This window comes from Ascidiella aspersa, chromosome 2, assembly GCF_963924565.1.
Source record: "Ascidiella aspersa chromosome 2, kaAscAspe10.2, whole genome shotgun sequence".
NCBI lineage: Eukaryota > Metazoa > Chordata > Ascidiacea > Phlebobranchia > Ascidiidae > Ascidiella > Ascidiella aspersa.
The window spans coordinates 19,844,698-19,862,144 of record NC_139448.1 but is presented as its reverse complement, the minus strand read 5'-3'; the positions used below and the strand labels follow the sequence as shown (position 1 = coordinate 19,862,144).

Genomic DNA, 17,447 nt, shown 5'->3' with positions numbered 1-17,447 from the left:
TTCTGTATGATTATGATAATTGGAAAATGTTGAATAACCACAAATGGTACTATTTGTTATTATTGTTGTTTTTAGAGGTTACAAACTGAGCGTGATTCGCTTCGTGAAACGAATGATGAATTGCAACTAAATTCACAGCATGGCGGCGGATTTTTAAATGAGCAACTTCTTGGGAGTAATGTTTCCGCCAGCCCTGGTCAAGAACCTTTAAATCTCTCTCCACTTGAAATGAAGTAAATATGTTTAGATTTATTGCCAGATGCAAGGGCAATATTGACTAATCAGCTTTAGCAGCCTCCAAATATAAATATAATAATAAACTATCCACTTGTTTGACATGTTTGTAATGCATTACTTAAAGGGAAAAGTTGATACGACTGCAACATGAGAACAAAATGTTGAAAGTACAACAGGGTGAGCTGGGAGACGAACGCGTTTTATCCCTGAGTAGTGATCTTGAACTCGCTCTTGCCAGGATAAATGAACTAGAAACCGAAACAAGGTAAGAATATTTTTTGTCAAGCGTCAGTTATCTCAAGAGAAATATAACCTGACCCGTAATACAATGCTATTTTATTTTTTGTGTAAAACATTCCAGGGCCTTATGCTGTAACATTGTGCCCCATCTCTTTTAAATAAAAAAACATAAAAATGATAAAGTTAGTGTTTTAAAACACTTGGGGCTGCAGATTGGAAGCAACATGGGGAAACCTTTAAAATTTTATGTTTAAGGAAATAAAACTGTCAAATTATCAAAATCCAAAATTCTTAGCATTTAATGCATGCAATATTTCTTTACACATTGTCCATCATTTTCACTCTTTTATTGTTGATCTTGATGTTTCGCACATTTTACTAATTATTAATGTAAATATCAACTTGAAGGTTGGGAACCCGAAGAGTTGTTGAACTGGAAACTCAGATATCTGATCTTCAGTCTGAACTACAGGTTAAGGGTGCCAGCTCCGAAGATGTAAGTATGCTGTTCTGGACAATCTTTATTTTTATCATGTATTTCCCCATTTAAAAAGGTTAATCATTTACCTTTTTTAAAAAAATCACTTATGGGCACCACTAATATTTTCAAATAACTTGCAAGGATTTTATAAAAAAACAACATTGGAGGTTCCCATAGACTTAAATAGGCATTATTAATATTTGCATGAGAAATAACCTCCAAGCAATACATTTAAATCGCATTAATATTTGCATTTGCACAGATTTATATATTAATGTTCACTGTATGATAACTAACTGGTGTGGATGTATTGTGCATTGTTTTGCTTTTCTGCATGATAAAATTTTTATTTTTATTGCATGTATCCTGTCTGCAGCCACATGTGAGTATTGACTTGTGTTATCACTATTCAAAGTTTTTGCAACACTAAAAAAAATCTACAACGGCAATTAAAGTATGGTTTCTATTTTATATCAATATGGTGTGGAGGAGTGTTTCTCAACCTTTTTAACCTCTAAACCCACTTTGGCTTTTTAGCCTAATTTTACCAAATATTCTGGAGTTGAATTGTTTCAAGTGGCTAGTGTCCCTAGATTAAAAAACCTGCAAAGCAAATCTGCAAATCATACATCCCGCAGGCTGCATGTTGCAACCTTTTGGTATAACACACAACGTATAAATATTTTTCTTATTGTTGCTTTGATTTAAATCCTCCCTAAGGTTGTCTAGCACCAACATCAGGAAAAACTTTTTTTCATGTACGACATTATTGTTGAGATGATTCAATACCCAAGAAAGCCTTAATGGATTTAAAATCAAAAGAACAAACTGAGAATTGTGTTATACACTCCTTTTACTATACAATATTATATACCTTTAAAACAATACCTTTTAAAACATTATGCTTTTGTTTTACATTGCTTAAATTACTGCCTTCTCTAAATGCCCTGTTAAAATATTAATCAAAGTTGTTATATTAACAATGCTTGTTGCATGACATTACACGGAGGATATAAGTTGGTGATGGAACGTGAAAACCTGCCTTTTGATATACAAATATTTTACAAAATTGGAGTTGTGAGCCTACTACATATAATCCCTTGGGAATTTTTATAAAGAACTTAAGTGACAATTAATGAACTATCTTGTGATGTGTATGGTTTCAGAGCACTACCTCAGAATATCAATAAATAGCATATAGATGAAAATATTCAGTTTTAAGACAAAATCTTATAGTTTGTAGTACTTTCAAATTTTTACTAGATAGTCAACTTTTTTACGCTAAATGAACTTACTGCAATATCTCATATTACGGAAATGCTGAATGTCAAATAACAGAGAGCTCGGTATGCACTTCCTGGTTGGAATATCAGCTTTATACAATTGAACCTTTTTTTAATTGCAGCGTTAAATATGATATTTAAATGCACCCTTGAAAGTGGCTATATAAATTATACAGTAGGCAATTAACGATGTTTAATAGAAAAGGAGCTTGCTGTCTTAGTGTTGTAAACCATAAAAGTGATGTGGCCAAGTAATTATACTTCATATAACCCCTCACTTTATTTCACAGTATAATTGTTCTATCGTAATAAAGATGTTTTGAGTTAATGCCCCAATTAGCAGTGTGGTGAAAAAATCAGAGTAATATATTTTAAAGTCAAGTCCAAGTTAAATTAAAGTACAAAGTTAATAAATGTGGGTCACTTTATAAAAAACAAGTATTTAACTAGAAAAAAAACTTCCTTTGTTTGACTTACCTTACTCTAAACTAAAACAAGTTGTTGTTTTGCTATAATAGACTACAAAGACTTGATGAATAAGTCATTAGCATGATCACTACAACACTGCTAACTATTTGGCTCATTGTGCGCTGTTGGCTGGTGATCAGAGTAAATGTGTGATTTTTGTAGATTGTGTGATTGTGTGATTTTTTTTTGGACTAGAAAATCTGTTTTTAATATTTTTGTTTAACATATTGTCTAAGCCAGGGTTTCTTGACTTGAGTTACGGACAGCATTATAGGTGGTAAGCGAGTACCTTCTGTACTTAACTGATATAGTTTTGAAGTAACATAAGTATGGTGCTCAATTATTCTCCTAAAAGTTTTTTTATTTAGTTAAAAAGTTTGGATTATTTGTTAAGAGGTGTTAACTGTTTAGCTATTTAGTGGTTAGCATAATTGTTTTGCTATCTTGCAAAACTTAAAACGCACCTAATGTTTGTAAACCATGTAATGCAGCATTATTAAGTAGAATAAAATGCCTTTTTTAAAGAGCCTTTATTAACAGAAATTATTTATTGTATCAAAACAGTGGGACAGAAAACAGTTGCACAAGTGCTGAAAACATACATAGATATGTATGTTGTTAGCAAGGTTGTAGATTTTTTTGAGTTACTTTTTAGATCTATAAAAAAATGGCATGTGCGTACAATTTTTCACCTGATACTCAGATGCATGTTCATTTTATGTTTTGAGTTATATCCACTAAATAACCTTCTGGCAGGCACTTAATAATTATCTATTCAATTTTTACCATGAATTTTGTTTAAAAAAACTTTTTAGACTTTTCCAATATCTTACCCCAGGCATCCACATACAGTAAAACTCAAACTATTTCATATAGACTTAATTAAACAAGCCTAAAAGTTTTTTATTTATAATTGGTTTTAGATTTCTCTCTTACTAGTTGTATCCAAATTATTGTTCATGACTGCTTAAAAAAACCTGTGAACATTAATAAAAAATGTTTATTCCAAAGTAATTTTGTAGATGTGCTATGTGAATTAGGACAGTATACATTTTTTGAAAGCTTCGAGTGTATTTTAAACCTATAGGTGATTTAAAAAAATATCATTGTTGCTAAAAGTGGTAACTGTTATTTAACATGTTTTAAAATTTAAAACATTGATTTGATTTTGCTGCAATATGGACTTTATGGATTAAAACGAAAAACTGTGGACTTCTATTTGTAAATTATTGTTTGTTTTTATTTTAGCTTAGTGATTATATGCCAAGTATGTTTTAAATTATCTACTGGAAATCCATTAATTCTAAGCAAATATTTAATAGACAAATAAATAAAACTTTGCCAAAAATACTATGTCTACCTAATACATACATACCAACGCACCAAACAAATTACAATATTGTTGCACTATTTATATATGCTTATCCTTTTCTGCTGTCTTGGATTGATTGAAATTTTCTCCTGCTAGCCTGTGACATTTCTGCCCAATGAACAGGTTTGAAGCTTGCGTATGTCTGCAACTTAATATTTGCATAGTTCGATGTATAATTTTTAATTGCTTTATATTTACATTGAATATTTTTTAGAACCAAGCTCTTCGGCAACGGCTTCAAGAACATAAGTAGGTTAATTTTTTTATATGAAACACTACTTATCATGCAAAGCATAAAACTTGCAATTAACAAGTAAAATATTAATATTCCAATTAACTTACCAATACTGAAACAAAAAAATAAATATCAAGCGCATAGTTGAAACACTAAATACTTATTCAATGCCATTTTTTATTTGTAGAAAGAAGTTATTTGACACAAATGACGAGTTGCAAAAGAAGAAAGCTTACATAGAGTCAGTTGAACCTCAGATTGCACATGGAGGTATTATTGTGATTGTAAACTCATAAGTTACTAGATGCACTTAAGAACTAAATGTAATATTATGCCAATAGCTAAAAAGTAATATTGTGACAATTTGAGTACAAAAATATCAGTTTATGTAAACGCATTATTACCAAAAACGTGCACTCATAATGCAGTGATAACGGTCCCATTGTAACATAAACTAGCATTGATTTAAGCACTATTGTTATTATAAGTGGACAATAGCATTTCATGTTGCCTTATCTTGTTTCTAGACATAGCCCTGTGTTGTACTGCTTGATTATCTTTCAATGTGTTATTTTGCTTCCAAACCTAGATAAACAGATTGTTGAGATGAAAGAAATGTTACAAAAGAAGGAAAACGACATGCGTGCCATGGAAGATAGATACAAGAAGTAATCACTTTTTTTTGACAAATCTTTTTATAGAAATACCTTAAATAAATGTGAAATTAATTGCAAAACAAGTACTCAAGTTTCAATAAACCTTACTGTTTTTTTATATTAAGGGCCGTAGATTTAAAAGTATCGTCACCATGCAAAGCACTTTATAGCATTTTTATTTGTGAACACAAATGAAAAAAACTTTTTAAATAGCTTGAGTAACACCTAACAAGTTTTGTAAAGTTATTCCTTCGGACAAAAGGAACGCTTTATTACATGGTGTTTGGTTTTTCTTTCCTTTTTTGTTATACATATAGATAACATGACCCATACTTAATCGATTTTTTGGAAGAAAGAAACGCTGTAATCCATGTATGGCCCATTGCCCTAATCTTACCAATGCTTATTCTAACTTTAGATATCTAGAGAAGGCAAAGAGTGTGATCCGTACTTTGGACCCAAACAAGAATCAACAGAATATGACACCGCAGATAAATAAGCTCAAATCTGAATTGAATGAGAAGACAAAACTTATTAAAGAAATGGAGGTAAAGTCTATTAGATTATATACTGCCTAGTGTCTACCGCATGGGTGGCCGACCTGTGGTACATGCACCAACCGTGGCACTATGCACAATGATGAGTGGGGCGCTAAACCCATGAGAAAATTTTTGTCTCGTAAAAACAAGAATACCCGATTTCTAGAAAAAGTTAACAAGATTTTGAGTAACTACTCTCTAGGATTAACTTTATTAGACATTAATTCTAATGTTAAACGTAGCAATAATTTGAATTACTTAATTCCTCCTGTAATTAGTCATTTTCCTTATATATTATACAATAATAATGTGTCATCAATGTATAACAAGTCCTGACTCCTGACACTTATAAAATTTTACTCATGACTAAGGAATAGGGCCTTATTTTATTGTTTCTCTACTGAAATAAATTGCCCAGTGAGGGTGCAGGGCGACCTATCTAAGAGGTTGAAGTAATATTTCAACAGTGACTATTCCAGTGGTTCTCAACCTTTTAAGTGTGATTGACCCTTTTGATGGTTTAACTGACTGCTGTGGACTCCCTAACTAAACCAGATAATCTGCAGAGAACGATCTAGCGTTTTGTCTGAGGGTTGCCATGCAAATATTTAAAAAATACGTCACAAAATTACTTTAAAAGATGTCTTTAAGCGAAAACCCTTAAGGGTGCTTATGTTGTCAGTCAAAATCAGGTTAAATATGAATGTGAGCCTAAGAAGTCCATGAACGAAAACTAGTTGAGAAGCCCTGGCATAATAGAAGAACGAAATGCCAAATTAATGCATAATACGTATAATTCATGGATATGTTAATGCAAAATAAATCTTGATTGGATGACGAATTGCAACCTCTGCGCGATCTTTAGGCAACCGATATCAAGTGCTAACCCTACAATAATCGCGCATTGCGGTAGCCGGAAACAGAACCATTGGCCAATAAACTGCTGTGCAACTGATGCTTGTTTTTCATTATGCCGCCTTTATCATTATGAAATTTTAACCGTATTTTTGCATTCGTAGAAGGACAGCGAACGTGTTAAAGGAGTTCGAGAACAAGAAGAAAAGATGATTGTAAACGCGTGGTACAACATGGTAAGCGTAAGCCAGATTATTACTTGGTTTCATTAAATTAGGCTGATGTTCTGTAATCTAACTGCACGTTGTTAATTTCTAGAACATATTTCACTGTATCTTTTCAATTAAATGTGTTTGTGTCCAGGGCATGCAAATGCACAGAAAAGCTGTTGACGAACGTTTGTCGCACACCAGTCCCGGTCAGTCTTTTCTTGCCAGGCAAAGACAGGTGTCTTCTGCCCGACGCTCCCACCCCGGCACAGTGCAAAGGTACGAATCATGTATTTTTGACGTTTTATAATAGTACATCGTGTGTTCACGTTTTGTTTTTAGTTTTTAGTTTTGCTCCATAAGCCAACTTCACAACGTAAATAGTCGATGCCGCGGTTTGTTTGGATTATAAACCAAACCCCTTGCATGCTGTGTCACTTCTTTGGATAGTTGATGCTATTTCATTTGGTTTCCAAAGTAAAGCACTTAGTATTTAAGTAGTATGCTGTGTTTGTGTTACTAACCACCATAACCACATTTTTTGTTTTGTTGTCATTTTTTGCATGACCTGAAACAGTTACCTGACCACAGCTGGCAACTAGCGGATAACAATCGCCTCTCATCTTCCGCTCCTCTTATTTGGATAATGTTTGTGTGTGTCGAAAAGCGCATGTCGTGTTATCAATTGCATGCTTGAGGTGTATTTTTACAAATGCTTTTTATTGCCAGTTCGACCCACTAATCGAACCTAAAAATGCAAAAAAACGAAGCGATAATCATATTCCAAATATTTTGTACAAAACAGTTTTTCTGACCCTGCTTTAATCTAATTCTCCAGTTTACAGTTTGGTTATGTGTGTTGAATGCTATACAGTATACACCATATTTCATTTTCCCTTACGTGTGAAAAAGTTAAACTGCGATAAAGTTGTGTCTAAGGCCAGGTCAAGGCATTTGGTTATATAAAAGCTAATAAATCAATGTGTGTCAAAATTTACTACCGTAATGTTTCCAAATTGCTAACTTTTTAAAACCGTTTGTACGCCATTTTCGTCAGTCTACAAGGTGCCTAACTCCTACAGGTTGTTTTTGTTGCCCGGTTCAAACTCTTTCGAACAGTTTTAGCTCCCATAAGTAGAGTTCAAAATATTTGCCGTGATGTCCAAGGGTCAATGGATACTTGGGTGAAAAAAATGAAAGAACCTGCGCATATACCTAAATGCTATACTGGCGCACAACGTAATTTTGGTCTTTTTCATGCATGCTCATTGCTAAACCTAAAAATTAAGAAGGACTCAGTTTTTGTTTATGTGCATTTTAAACAAAGTACAATAAAATGTAAACACTTTTTACCCACGTAAGCTTGAGGGTTAGTAAATTGGGACACTATTTAGTGGTTTCACTGTCAAGCAGGGGCCACTTATTTCCCTTATAACATAAAAAAAGTTTTGCTGTCTCTGTCAATGTGAACTGTTCAATGTATTACACGTAAGTGTGCGAATTACGTCGCGTATTCAAAATACGCTTGGTTTTAAAATACTTATGCTAAAAAAATTATACACTAGCTCAAAAACAACGCGCTTAAAGGAAACCCAGTATTTCGGTAATGTTTATTAAATTTTATATCGCATCGTCCTGGTTTTTTCCGTACTGTACGGTTGGACAATTTATCCCAGACGCAAGGGATAGGTTACTAACTTCTTAAAACTTTTGCATGGCTTTGTGTTATTCTTTTATAGTAATTTTTACATTTTCGGAATGTTTTGTAAACATTTTACCGATTCTATCGTGATCTTGTTTAACTGACTGACAATCATAAAAATACACCGATAGTTAAATATAACGTACAATTAATTATTGGAATTGTGTTGAATCGCGTTGATGCTATTTTATTTAGTTATTGCATGCCTAGATTATGGTATCGTCATGATATTTAGTAAAACCTTTGCGATTTTTTCCTATCATCAAACGTTTTCTTTGGCAAATTCGAAAAAAAATAACATTAATAGTAGTTTTAAATGTCAAAGTTTCACATCACTATGATTGACATATTTGCGTGACCTAAGTATCAATGGCGCTTTAATGCGCCTGGCATGCTGACTTTGATTTGTGCTACATTTTCTTTCATTGTTTTATTTGTTGCTGTGGTAACAAGCAGGAAGGAATCGGACTCACAACGCCATCGCATGGCTGAAACGCTTGCTTCGTGGACGTACATGTGACGTTTTTCCCCTGTCTTCTTGGATACGGAGGCTTCTGTTTTGATCGATTTTAGTAAATGTTGAAAATTTGTAAAATAAATGTGTCATTCTGATTCCTTATCGGCTATAGGTTTGTGCATGCATGGCAAGATTTTTTTTATTTCTTGACTAATGTCATAAGTAAAGTCGGATAAACTGCGCTGAATGGGATTTTAATTTCGTGTGTGGTCAATTCTAATACCCACCGTGCGTTTTTGTCAAACTCGTGTTTTTAGCTTATGTTAAGTCGACATTTGCCACAGGGAGCTCGACGCGGAGGGTCTTATCCCGCACCTGTCTTTCGTCGTATGACAGCGTCAGCCTTTTCGAGTTAGCACACATACAGTGTTTGTGGATGCGGAACTTCCCAAATCCCAGTTGTTCATTCTGTTATGTCATATTCCACAGAAACGTTTTTCTGCGCACTTTAATGCTGCAATTTCCTCTATGCAGTTATTTTTTCGTCCGCTGCTTTGTGTTGTGTGCACGATGCTGTTTTTAAATGTTCTTTTCATGCTTGTATTTTCTGTGTGTGAGAAACGTGTTCATAAATTGACGATTCGCAGTTTTAACTCATTTTTGTTATGCTTTAGGCAAGTGGTGTTTCCCGACACAACTCAACACGCACCAGGTTACGTCACTTGGTGGCCTTGAAATCTGTATTAACATGGCAATTTTAGCATTCGCTAAAATGCGTAAAAAATGCTCATTAAAACGTCGTTCTGCTTGTTTTTTATTTTAAATCGTTTGTTCTGGCTAAACGGTACATTTTCAAAAATCCGGTAGTTTGCCAAAATAGAATCAACAGTGAAAAGTTGTCCTAAATGTTTTTTTAAATTAGTGCCTTGCCAATTGTATATTTTAATCCGATATTTGTGTTGACTTAAATTTGCCGTTTTTCCGCTCTTTCGTAAATCATTTATTTTATTTTGTTCGTAGCAAGATCATTATATTATTGCGAACTTATTTTAATGCCCTGTTTTGCATACGCGGTGACTTTATTACAGTTTTTAAGGTATTGATGACGTGCTGAACTAGCTATATTGACCGACCTTAATTTTCTGATGTTTTATACATCCGAAAAAGTGACACCATTCGTATTTATAAGTAAACCAATGTGATCATTTTCCTGAAGTGCCGAAACATAGTTTCCTATTTTAAACAGGGAATATTTCCTCTAATTGTTTTTAAACTATATATGGTTGTTTTAAAGCTCCTGGATGTCGACCTACTAGTTGATTCCAACCTTAATTAATGCTCAATGCCTTAATTGCCAACTCTTCACTAAAACACAAGGGTTGACTGTTAAAAAATGTTTACTAAATGAAATTGAATAACAATCCAGGATCATAAGTAAATAAGTGTCGAAAGTGCAATACACGCAGCAAATGGTTTGACAAGACATATTTTAACAGAATTTTTCACTTAAATCAAGGCTTTTTAAACTATTGGCGTCCCTCCCCCCTCACATTGTTCATATCTGGTCCTGGTTCGAAATATACATCTAAAAGCTATGAAACTCGTGACATAAACATTTCGTATGCCCCCCAACAAGGTAAAAACAGTTCAATATTCCCATCTGCCAAGTCTGTTGTACAATTGACTCTACTTTTTCTCTTATAAAAGCAACGTTTTACAAAATAGTTAAATGTTACAACAACCAAAAAATGACGTAGTAAAAATACTAACAATTGGTAGACAGATCCAAATATAAACAACAAAAATAATAGCATTGCTATTTTTTCATCTGGCCAAAGATTTCGTGCAAGCAAAATATCGCTTGTGTCGATGTTCGAGTTACGAACTCGGCGATACCGGGAATGTCGCTCTATAGCTTTTTCGCATAATTTTTTCACTTAAAGGCCAAAAAACGTATTAGAATCGTTCAACGTTTCATCTAAAATATGTTTAAGCTAGCGGACCAACAGACATTGCAGGTATTAAATAGCACCCGAAAAATGAACCTGTTAAGTGTCAACTATGCTTGCATGTATATATCTCGACTGCCGAAAAAATATTTTACAACGTAAGAAAAATTATAAAAAAAATTCCTCCTTTGCGCTTTGGTATCAAAATTGTAAATCATTTCTAATCGCCTGCATATGTAACTTTGAAAAAGCAAGTAATAAACCTGTGGATCTCGCACTTTTTAAGTTTCAAAATAGCTCGTATTCGCGACACATTTTCTACAAAAAAAAAATTACAACTTGATAATCGCCCTAGGTGCACGGCAAGACGATAAATGTCTTGATATATCAGTTTTCTAATGAATATTATGTATAGCTTTTCACGTGCCTGCCTGCATGCATTTGAATAGCCTACATGAGGTAATTTTCAAAATAAAAAGCGCGGCACACACACAATAAAATGTATCTATGCTATGGCGCTGGTAATCCAAAACCCCATACTGTACTGTGCACCGGTAGTAACTACGGCACTGGAAAACTTGAATTTATCAGGTAAGAATATTTAGTTTAGTTAATATACACAATTTAATGCGAAAAAATACTTTTTTTTTTAAAAGAGATATTTTAAAAAAGTTTTTTTAACCGATGTTTTCCTGGCAGATTTTTTCAAATGCTTTTGGCCTTTTCACGGTCGGCTTGGTTTTAGTTTTTCCTTTTATGAGATGAACGATCCACCACTGCATGAAATAAATATAAGTTATTTGCTCCTTTAAAAAAACAAATTATCGTAAAATCATTCGGCCTACGAATCGCTGGAAGCGCAAAAACATATATACACATTACATACAAACGCGTAATAGGCAAAGGTTTTTACAGCAGGCCTACCTTAGACTACCGGCCAGTCGAGCACAAATGTTGCAAACTGCAAGTGTATGGTGCTAAGTAGGCTTATGACCAATACTTTACAATTCACTTTGACACCGATACCTAATTTTTCGACAAAAAGGATCGCGACCGATGTGATACCCAAGTGACGTCATTTTTATGCCAAAAAACAGTACACGATAGACTAAAATTGAAACCAACATTTGATTTAGCGTTGGAGAGGAGCTAAGAACAAGGGCATTTTTCCAACTGTTGTAAAAACGATGTTCTTTCATTTAAAATACTCTCTATATTTGGTGAATTTGCTGCACTATTTATTTGCTTAAAATATAAAATTATCTAAAAAAATCCTTTTTTTGCAATTTTTCTAAAACGTGGCATTTTCAGGACTTTTTAACATCAGGCTACAATTTATGTGGGCGCACCTGCCACTCTGTTACTTTATATTTGTAAATGCTGAACCTGTCGACATATCTATAGGCCTACTGCAAAGTTGGCGAAGTTCAGATTAAATAAAAATAATTGACCATAAAACAGTTTTTGTCTCGTAGGTCTGTTAGTACGGCCCGTTGACTTACTTAAATCCATTCATATGGGCCCCAGTGAGATTTAAATGTAGCACCTCTTGTGTAGACGATGGAGCCTCCTAAAGTAATTCTTAATGCTAATTATATTTTTTCGAGTGCCCCTAAAAGTTTCCAAAAAATTGTCATTATGGACACAATTAAATTTTTAATATCTGGCCCAGATACCATTTAAGATTTGCTGTCAACAACAACCAGACAAAATTATTCCCGTAGAGGTCATTTATTATTCAACTTAGGCAAATAAGCTAAAAAGAACCAAAATATTGCAATTGTTTATTATCAAATTGGTGCGAAAAACTTGATTTTAAATCGACTGAATATTTAAAAATGATTCTAAAACTGAAGTTTAAAATAATTTATTTATCGAATTTAACCAAAAGTCTATTTTGTTTAATCGAATAAAGACCTATGTTATATAGGAGGTTCTCAGTCAGGGGAATAACCCCTAAGGGTAATATCTAGTGTGGGGTTGCATACGTCAGGATTTTCCCTGACATGTTCCCAATAGGACGAGGTCATCTAATCTCTTAATTCAGTTAACCAAAATCGTTCGAAACCATACAACCGTAACCGTAAAACTCTTTTTTTGCTTCTATATTTCAGAGGTGGATTTAATGTTAAAACCACCAAGTTATAGCAATAACAAGATTACATAATATTACCAATGTAAACCAATAAAACACTTTTTAGTTATGGGAGTAATCGTGTACATAAGCATAATGAGGCAAGAGCATGAGCAGAGTCAACTACAAACTCTAAACTTATAGGTGTTTTTCGCAAGGGAGAAAAACTTATGACTGAATTGCACAGTTCTTATTATTACGTCACAGTATGTGTGCTTTGTCATTTACTGTAACTGCTCATACTGTTTTCATTAAAATATCATTCAGTCAAGTTTATTACTTATAATTTAGTATTAATATAGCGGATAAAAAGCTTGCAATTTAAAAAGTGGCATTTTTAGGACTTTTTAACATCAGGCTACAATTTATGTGGGCGCACATGCCACTCTGATAAAAAGCTTGCAATTTAAAACGGGTTATACTCTCATTTGTATTGACATATTAGGTGCTATCTTTCTTGGGGGGATTCGGTTTTAAATAGCACCAATAGCGGTTAAAGGGGGAAGAAAAAAAAGAACCAGCATTGGCATAAACATTATAGATTTGTGCTAAAACCGAAGTGGCGATAGCGTCTATGGTTATATAAAAATAGTAAGAAATAAAAATACTCTGAAAGTGCGTAGAAGTTTATCGTCTCACGATGCTATGGCCACAGTTAAAAATCGCGCGAAGCAGGTAAAATGCAGTTGTGCCAAAATGATTTCCCAAACAAGTTTAAACATATTACAAAAACATACAAGATTAAACGCGAATCAAATTAGGCATAAACTATAGATTGGGACATGACCGTTTGCCATCCGGGATCCGCCCCTGCCTACGTAGATCCCTGTTTGAGACAACTTTGTAATGAAATTCATTTCTTGGTTTTTCCAAAAGCTTAGCCTCCATTAATTTTTTAAGCTTTCTATGTTGCATGTTATGTGAGTCACAAAAAGTCAATAGAAAATTTTATACTAGGCTTGCGAAAGTCAATATTTACAGTTATCCAGACCTTTATGTAAAAAGTCTGGTGACCACTGTCTTAGAAGGAGGATTGGCGCAATGGGCACATGAAAATATTAGGACATTGCTTGAGGATCATTATTTAACAGCTGAATGACTGAACCAAAATCAAGTAAAAGTTCGCACGAAGTGCAAAAAACTTTAGTTTATCTAGCTCTCCAAAGTTGGATAGGGTTGAATCAAAACAACTTCCATATCGCAAAGACGTACGGTATAAGTTTGCTCTACAAACATTGCAGTAACTAGATAATTCGCAAAATTGTCTTTTGAAGGGTGACTGAGTTCAGTCTTCACACATGGATATATTTAAGCTGTGGACACAAAGAAGCGATAATTATATCACACGACACCTTCGATGTAAACATATTCCGTTTACATGGTTAAATATAATAAATAAAAAAGTAAAACATCCGTTTTTGGATTTAGGATGATATAACACCTGAACAAATAAAGGGAGAGGGTGTAGGACAATCGGTCTGGTTTTGGTTGTTTTGGTGTCGACCTTTTGGCGCCCTAGTATAAACGGTGCCGTTTGGGCGATGCAGTTTAGCACCGGTTGTTTGTCCCATTTTGTGGGTCGGTGGTGGGTATGGGGGAGTTAGAAATTGGGTTAGGGTTAAAAAAATATTAGGGGAGTTCGTGATGAAGTTAGTGGTGGGGTTTGGGGTTAGGTGAAAGGTTATAGGCCTTGTTCCGGCCATTTAGGTCCTATTGCGACGGGTTTAAGACTTATTCCGAATTTGTGCAATTGCCACTATGTTAAGTATTAGTTTTAATTTGGTCTTAGTCCAAACTGTGTTTTATTTCTACTTTAATGTGGTTGTAATGGCTGGTGTCCCTTGAAACTTTGGACTTCAGTAATATTTAAGTCACTAGAAGCAAAAATGATTTAAGTAAATCAATTCCTAATGTTTATCTTTCTAATACCGGTATACTTTGCATAACCTTTTCGCTATTGTTTTCCCATACCGCTATTGTTTTCCCATACTAAAAGTTTATCAGGAACCTAAAAGTTGTAAATCGCATAAATGGTAGCTTTAATTGTAATTTTAATATGCTGTACACGTTTCTGGCGAAAATGCTGAGGATTTTTGCTAAAATTTAGGGACAATCCTACCAGAAATGTCAGCGTTTTGCCAATTTGAGTATGCTTTTGATTGACCCTTTTTGGTGTAATGTAATGCATCGAAACCGTGGGTCGCATAAGTATCTAAAGTAAACACTGAAAAGGTCAAAATAATATATAGGTTACTAATCACTGACATAAGAGCTTACCTGCCAAGAAAATGGTAGCAATGACAGTGGTCGGTAGAAGAGGAAGGCATCCCAACCAACCACGTATCGGTTTTGGGCGTACTTCGCTGCTATTGCGTGGAGCATGGCATTAACGACAAGTTTTAGATTTCCCGAACAGTATTTTTCCAAAGTCTCTTTCGTTTCTTTCAAGTCTGACAAAAAAACACACATAAATCGTCTAGCATACCATGAACGACAAAATGTTGGATTCAAAAAGAGTTTTTGTAGATAGATAACAGACAAAATCTATAAGATACAGTGACAATCGCGTTAAAAGGAAGTTACTCACACAAGGCTAAAAACCTATCCCCATACTCTTCTTTTGTTTTAATATCAAGAGATTTCCATCGTCTACATATACTTTCCGAATTTTGATTCCACTCAGATATGTTAGTTTGAAACATGCCAGGTTCAATTGTGTGAACCGTAATATTAAAAGGCTCCGTGAAATAACTGAAAAATGGACGTGAGAATGGAAATGGTTGCGAGGCTATAAAACAAAATTTAACGAGCAAGGGTGTAAAGGAGTAATGTTCAAGCTGTATGCAACACACTCCTCGAGAGATTCTATAAGTAGGTCATATAATGTCTTGTAACTTGGAAAAATAACTTTTTCGTGTTGGAAATAGCAGCACAGGCAAGTAATCGAGACTGAATATACTACTCCTTAAATAACTGATAATATCATGGTATTTATAGCAATTGCCTTGCCGTATATTAGAGCCATTTTTCAAGTGATAATATGATGAATTTAAAGACTGTATATTGATTATCTTGGTATGCTGCAAGCCAGAAATGACAACCACCGTGTAGGGTAAGGAATCATGCAAAAAATATTATCGACTAATTAGCATGTGTTATTATGGTTCAAAAATGTATTTCGACTATTTTAGCGACGAAAGTGTAATAAAAACTCTGCATCAAACCCGATTCTTTAAATTGCGATATCACAATAAAAAAAACTTTGTGACTTAACGCAGGTCGCATAGTCTTACCTCAAGCCGTCGGAAAACGATTCAACAGCGTACTTTGATGCACTGTACGGAGTTGGCTCGACCGAAAATCTACCATTTTGACTTGCCATGTTTACAATTCGACCTGACCCGTACGAAAAGAGGTTTCATGTTTGTTACGTACGCCAACTACTTGGGTTACAGTTATAAATACCTTGCTTCCCTCTTTTGATCAGCGGTAGGAATGCCCGAGTGATATCAACCATCCCGAAATAATTAACGTCAATAACTTTTCGAAAATCTTCACTTGTAGTCCAATCAAAAGGAACGAGCGGCGACATTATTCCAGCGTTGTTTACCAAGCACCAAAGAGCTTTAATCCGCCAAAACAATTAAATTACACATTTATATGTTTAAAATAGCTATCATGCGTTAAATAACTATTTACCCTTTCCTTGCAGAATATCGGAAACGTATTTAACAGCATCGTTTATTTGCTGGGGATTTGTAATGTCGAGTTGTATAGCTTTAAGTTTTGAACTACCGCAATAATTTAGTTCATCAACTGATTCCTTTAGTAAGCATCCAGCAAACACATTTAATCCCTGCGAAACACAAATGTTTTTTCGTCCCAGATGCTTAACAATTAATCATACCTTTCTGTCCAGTTCTGCAACAAGAAGTCTTCCAAAACCGCTATCGCAACCTGCATGGCAGTGAAAAACGACTAATTCATTTACACCACCATCGAACATGTTATATGAAAAAAAGTAACAAATATACCTGTAACAAAGACGTGTCTTTCACTCAATTGTTGAATTTGTTGCTTGCTTTTGTATCTTTTCCACAGAAAACAAATTCCACATGCCGTTAAAATAAAAGCCCACATAGCCTACTATTGAAACATGGTATTTGGCCTCCAGTGGCGTTCACCCTATTTGTCACATTGGCTGCAACTAAAGACAAATGATCTTACACCGCGTGCCGTGTATCGATGACGTCCACAAATGTTTTTGTTTTAGAGTAGGCTACACGAACATCGTAATGTCGTGTTTATTCACGAGTTTAAATCAAGCTACAAATTTAGATAAATCTGTTTGGCGCTTATTAAATTATTATCAGAAGTTAACTACATATTTTTTTAACCTGCTGCTCGATGGTCTTGTTACCCAGTTACCGCGTAGGTACCTGTCAACACTTGAGTTATACAAAAAAAATCATATCCGGATAACACTACTGTGAAACTGTACGCGTGGATTTGACACCCCAACCACAGAAACCTAAAAAAAATGGGGCAGCATACTTAAAAAAATAGAAACAATGTTACTTATCATCTGGCCACATTTTATGTCAAGCGGAAACAATTCCAGTAACTAAAA

General features: G+C 34.3%; 2 protein-coding genes across 6 annotated transcripts in view; one reads left to right on the top strand and one right to left on the bottom strand.

Moving 5' to 3' along the window:
* Nucleotides 1-9,833, top strand: part of LOC146164246 (protein Hook homolog 3-like) — a 33,321-nt gene extending 23,488 nt beyond the window's left edge. The window contains exons 13-22 of one of the 4 annotated variants that reach the window (XM_083383052.1): nucleotides 76-233; nucleotides 362-502; nucleotides 886-973; nucleotides 4,296-4,330; nucleotides 4,504-4,586; nucleotides 4,906-4,984; nucleotides 5,391-5,520; nucleotides 6,531-6,602; nucleotides 6,730-6,854; nucleotides 9,409-9,833. In XM_083383052.1, coding sequence (XP_083239178.1) covers nucleotides 76-233; nucleotides 362-502; nucleotides 886-973; nucleotides 4,296-4,330; nucleotides 4,504-4,586; nucleotides 4,906-4,984; nucleotides 5,391-5,520; nucleotides 6,531-6,602; nucleotides 6,730-6,854; nucleotides 9,409-9,469 — 972 coding nt within the window. In that variant the 3' untranslated portion in view covers nucleotides 9,470-9,833. Of the gene's footprint in view, nucleotides 1-75; nucleotides 234-361; nucleotides 503-885; nucleotides 974-4,295; nucleotides 4,331-4,503; nucleotides 4,587-4,905; nucleotides 4,985-5,390; nucleotides 5,521-6,530; nucleotides 6,603-6,729; nucleotides 6,855-7,152 lie in introns of all 4 variants that reach the window. The other 3 variants (XM_083383053.1, XM_083383051.1, XM_083383054.1) reach the window with 3 other exon arrangements.
* A 213-nt stretch (nucleotides 9,834-10,046) lies between these two features.
* LOC146164245 (retinol dehydrogenase 7-like) lies at nucleotides 10,047-16,991 on the bottom strand. 2 transcript variants are annotated; one of them, XM_083383055.1, is made up of 8 exons: nucleotides 16,852-16,991; nucleotides 16,725-16,774; nucleotides 16,517-16,673; nucleotides 16,283-16,441; nucleotides 16,111-16,213; nucleotides 15,405-15,568; nucleotides 15,095-15,267; nucleotides 10,047-11,459 (listed from the first exon to the last, which is right to left on the bottom strand). In XM_083383055.1, exons 1-8 carry the CDS (start codon nucleotides 16,955-16,957, stop codon nucleotides 11,361-11,363), a joined length of 1,011 nt encoding a protein of 336 aa, XP_083239181.1. In that variant the 5' UTR covers nucleotides 16,958-16,991; the 3' UTR covers nucleotides 10,047-11,360. The 2 variants fall into 2 exon arrangements, with proteins under 2 accessions (XP_083239181.1, XP_083239182.1); XM_083383056.1 differs by lacking the exon at nucleotides 10,047-11,459 and adding an exon at nucleotides 14,033-14,130.
* Between the last annotated feature and the right edge of the window lie 456 nt (nucleotides 16,992-17,447).